The 3,358-nt window shown below is 62.2% G+C and overlaps 1 protein-coding gene across 1 annotated transcript in view; it reads right to left on the bottom strand.

The window, feature by feature from the left end:
- The window catches only part of DNAH17 (dynein axonemal heavy chain 17), a 140,822-nt gene that overhangs the window by 26,403 nt on the left and 111,061 nt on the right, over positions 1–3,358 (bottom strand). Inside the window, exons 64-66 of the mRNA XM_023531633.1 lie at positions 2,320–2,512; positions 1,766–2,001; positions 849–971 (exon numbers count right to left, since the gene is read on the bottom strand). Of these exons, the coding sequence (XP_023387401.1) occupies positions 849–971; positions 1,766–2,001; positions 2,320–2,512 (552 nt within the window). The remainder of the gene's footprint in view (positions 1–848; positions 972–1,765; positions 2,002–2,319; positions 2,513–3,358) is intronic.

The raw sequence follows: 3,358 nt of genomic DNA on the forward strand, positions 1-3,358 counted from the left end.
CTTTGGGGGCCTCTAACTTCACCCCTTGGGCATCGCCACCCCTGCCAGGCCCTTCTCAGAGTGTAGCTCTCCGGGAGTTTACTTGCTACCTCTCTGCTGGGCTTCTGCTTGCACCCCTGCATTTCGAGGTGGCTCATATCAACTCTGACCTCGCACTGCTTACATCGACTTAACTTTTTATATTAGAAAGGTAACTCCAAGCTCAACGCAGCAAACCACGATCTATCCGCGTAAAGGACTGTCACTCAGCCACGGACAGGACTGAGTGCCGGCCCCGAGGGGGACCCCAGGACATTACGCCGAGGGAAAGGAGCCAGTCACAGAGAGGCTCACATCGTGAGTCCCTTGATGACATGTGTCCAGCACGTCCATGGAGGCGAGTGCGGGTCGGTGGTCGGCAGGGGCGGGAGGGAGGTGACCACTCAAAGGCACGGGGTTTCCGTCCAGTCCCTTTTGGAACTGGACAGAGGTGGTGGCTGACAACACTGTGAACGCTCTAAATGCCACTGAACTATCACTAAAAATAGCTACTTTTATGTTGTTTGAATTTCACCTGAATTAAAAAGAAGCATCGGTTCGAAATTTGCAAAATGCACAGAAATAAAAACGTGACCCTCGAGGCCCACTGTCTGGAGGTCATCCCTGATAAAACGACGCAGCTACTTGCAGTGGGGAGGTGGCCTCATAGGTGCTGGGGGTCCCCTCGCACCCGGCAGCACCGCATCGAAGCCCCTGCTGCCTACTGGGAGGCAGAGGCCGTGCCCTGCACGCTCCTGCACACGCGGGCCGGCCCCGGCCTCTGAGAGGGCTCACGTGGCTTAGACCACGGAGGTGACGTGGCCACTCACTTCCCCTTCTTGATCGTGTTCCTGCCCAGCAGGGGGTCCAGCACAGGGTCCACCGTCTCGCCAATGTTCTCGATGAGCAAGATGTCCCCTTCTGAAATGGCCTGCTCGATGATGTCCAGGTAGCTGCGGGCACGGTGCAGGAGACAGCGAATGACGGAGGGCCTAGTGATGGCGGGTTCCTGCGTCCCCTGGGGGCAGCCCTCGGGGGCAGAGGTGACCCAGGGGCCAGAGGCTCGTGCCCCTCTGAGACCCATCCCCTCCCGCCCCCGAGCGGGGCTCGAGGCGTCTGTGTAAATCACCCCTCTGGGGTCACAGGGGTGGGGGTGAAAACGGAGCCACCATGGCTGCGGAGGCCACCGTATTCACGCCTGCGTCCCATCCGTGTTCACGCCTGCGTCCCATCCGTGTTCACGCCTGCGTCCCATCCGTGTTCACGCCTGCGTCCCATCCGTGTTCACGCCTGTGTCCCATCCGTGTTCACGCAGGCATCCCATCCGGCCTTCCCCGCACACGGGGCACACACAGGGTGGCCTTTGCTACGGGCCACTGTTCCCCATGTATGACGAGGAAATAAGCCTCACGAGGGACGAGGGATGGGAAAGTGACCGGCCCGCAGCCTCTTGGCCGGCAGAAGGCCAGGCTGGACTCAACCCAGGCCGGGGCCTCGGTCGGCGCTCCCTCCCTGCGGGCAGCGGGGGTGCAGGGGCAGCCCTCGGACTCATTCTTTACTCTTCTTGGCACTGTCCCCAGGGCCAGATGTTAAAAAGCAAACCCACCCGGGGCCAGTATTTATACTGAAAGATCCGTCCACCGTCGAGCAGGGACGAACCGCTGATGGTGGATTTCCTGGCACAGCCAGCAGCTGACCGGATGGCCCGCCCCCGCTCCCTGCCCGCGGGGTGGCGGCCACCGAGCACCTCTTCTGTCCCAGGCGGATGGCCTTCAGTTCGCTCCCGTATTTGTTTTTGATCCACTTGATTCCTTGCAGCTGGGCGTCCACGATGAGTGGCCAGCGCTCCGTGTTGCACAGGATGGTGGCATTCTCGGTGGACATGCGGTCGCTGGGGAGCCCCTGGTTGTTCCAAGTGGCCACGTCTGCGTCGTCGGTCAGCAGGCTCAAGGGGTCCAGACCCTCCGTGATGGGGATGGGGACCTGCCCCGAGGAAATGTCTTCTCTCAGAAGGGACAGTGTGGCCCGACAGCTTCACGGGAAAGCGACCCTCCCAGCGGCCGGTGGCTCTGTGGCAGGTGGTGGCGAGCCAGGCCCCGTGCGACAAGACGGCTGTCCGTCCACACCGCCCTGACGGAGCCACCTGGGGCCGGCCGGAAAAGGCGTTGGCGTCGGCGACCCCGGCCACAGTCCCAGCCCTGCATGGCCGAAGCCTCGGCCCGGGAGTCTGATGGCCGAAGCCTCGGCCCGGGAGTCTGCCCCAGGGGACTTCTGCTGGCTTCCCGAGCAACGGCCGCTCACCTTCAGCTTGTTTACGTACGGGATCCAGAACCTCTCCATGAGCTCGTTGCGGTACTTCTTGGTGAAGTAGCCCACGTAGGAGACGAAGGCGGAGATCAGCAGCACGTCCCCGCACAGCGTGACGCCCTGGCTCCTGAAGTTCTCCACCGACTCGGCCCAGCGGACGTTTTCCGACGCTAGACCCCCTACCAGCCTGCAACGGGCGCGGGGTCACGAGCTCACTGGACGGAGGGGACCGGGGCGCCCCCGCTTCTAATGGCCACCGCCCGGAGAGCGCCCAGACGTGCTGGCCGGAACTGAGACGTGCCGTAAACGCGCGTGGGATCTCGGGCTCGGAGCGGGAACGAGCACGTGACACGTCTCACTGATCGTCCACACGGATCGTGGGCTGAAGTATCAGATTTGAGGCCTAGTATGTTATTGAAATTGATTTCATCTGCTTCTTTGTACAGTTTTAGGGTGGCAACTGGGCAACATTAGGTGACGGTGTGGCTCACAGGACAGTGTACTCTGGAGCCGACGTCATCACGCGCTGCAAACGTGAGGTGGCCCTGGAAGCCTGCACCCAGCGCCACAGTACAGGTGACGGTGACACCATGGTATAGGCCACGGTGACGCCACGGTACGGGTGACAGTGGGTTCCAACAGAACTCTGCCCGGGATGAGCCGCCGTGGACCTAGCGCCTGGGCAGGTCGGGGTTACTTGGGATTCTGCACTGCGAGAAGTCACGCTCCCTGAAGGCCACTGAGCACTCAGGGTCCACCTGGAAGTGCCACCGTTCCAGGAGGTGGGGTCACGGGCCAGCAAATAGCCGCTCTGTTTAGCCTCGTGCCTTCGTGCTCGGCAAGTGAAGGCTGGGACGTCGCGGCCTCCGCTGGCTCGTCCCTCCCCCCCAGAGGCCCACTGTGGGCCCGTCCATTCCGGGGGTCCGGAAGGCCGAGCGGCAGGGCGAGCTACCTGTTGGCCAGCGAGATCACCCTGTTGGTGGCGTCGGCCTCCTGCTGGCACTTGATTTTCTCGGCTGTCGCTTTTTCGAAT

Source organism: Pteropus vampyrus, unplaced genomic scaffold (genome assembly GCF_000151845.1).
Source record: "Pteropus vampyrus isolate Shadow unplaced genomic scaffold, Pvam_2.0 Scaffold72, whole genome shotgun sequence".
Classification (NCBI taxonomy): Eukaryota; Metazoa; Chordata; class Mammalia; order Chiroptera; family Pteropodidae; genus Pteropus; species Pteropus vampyrus.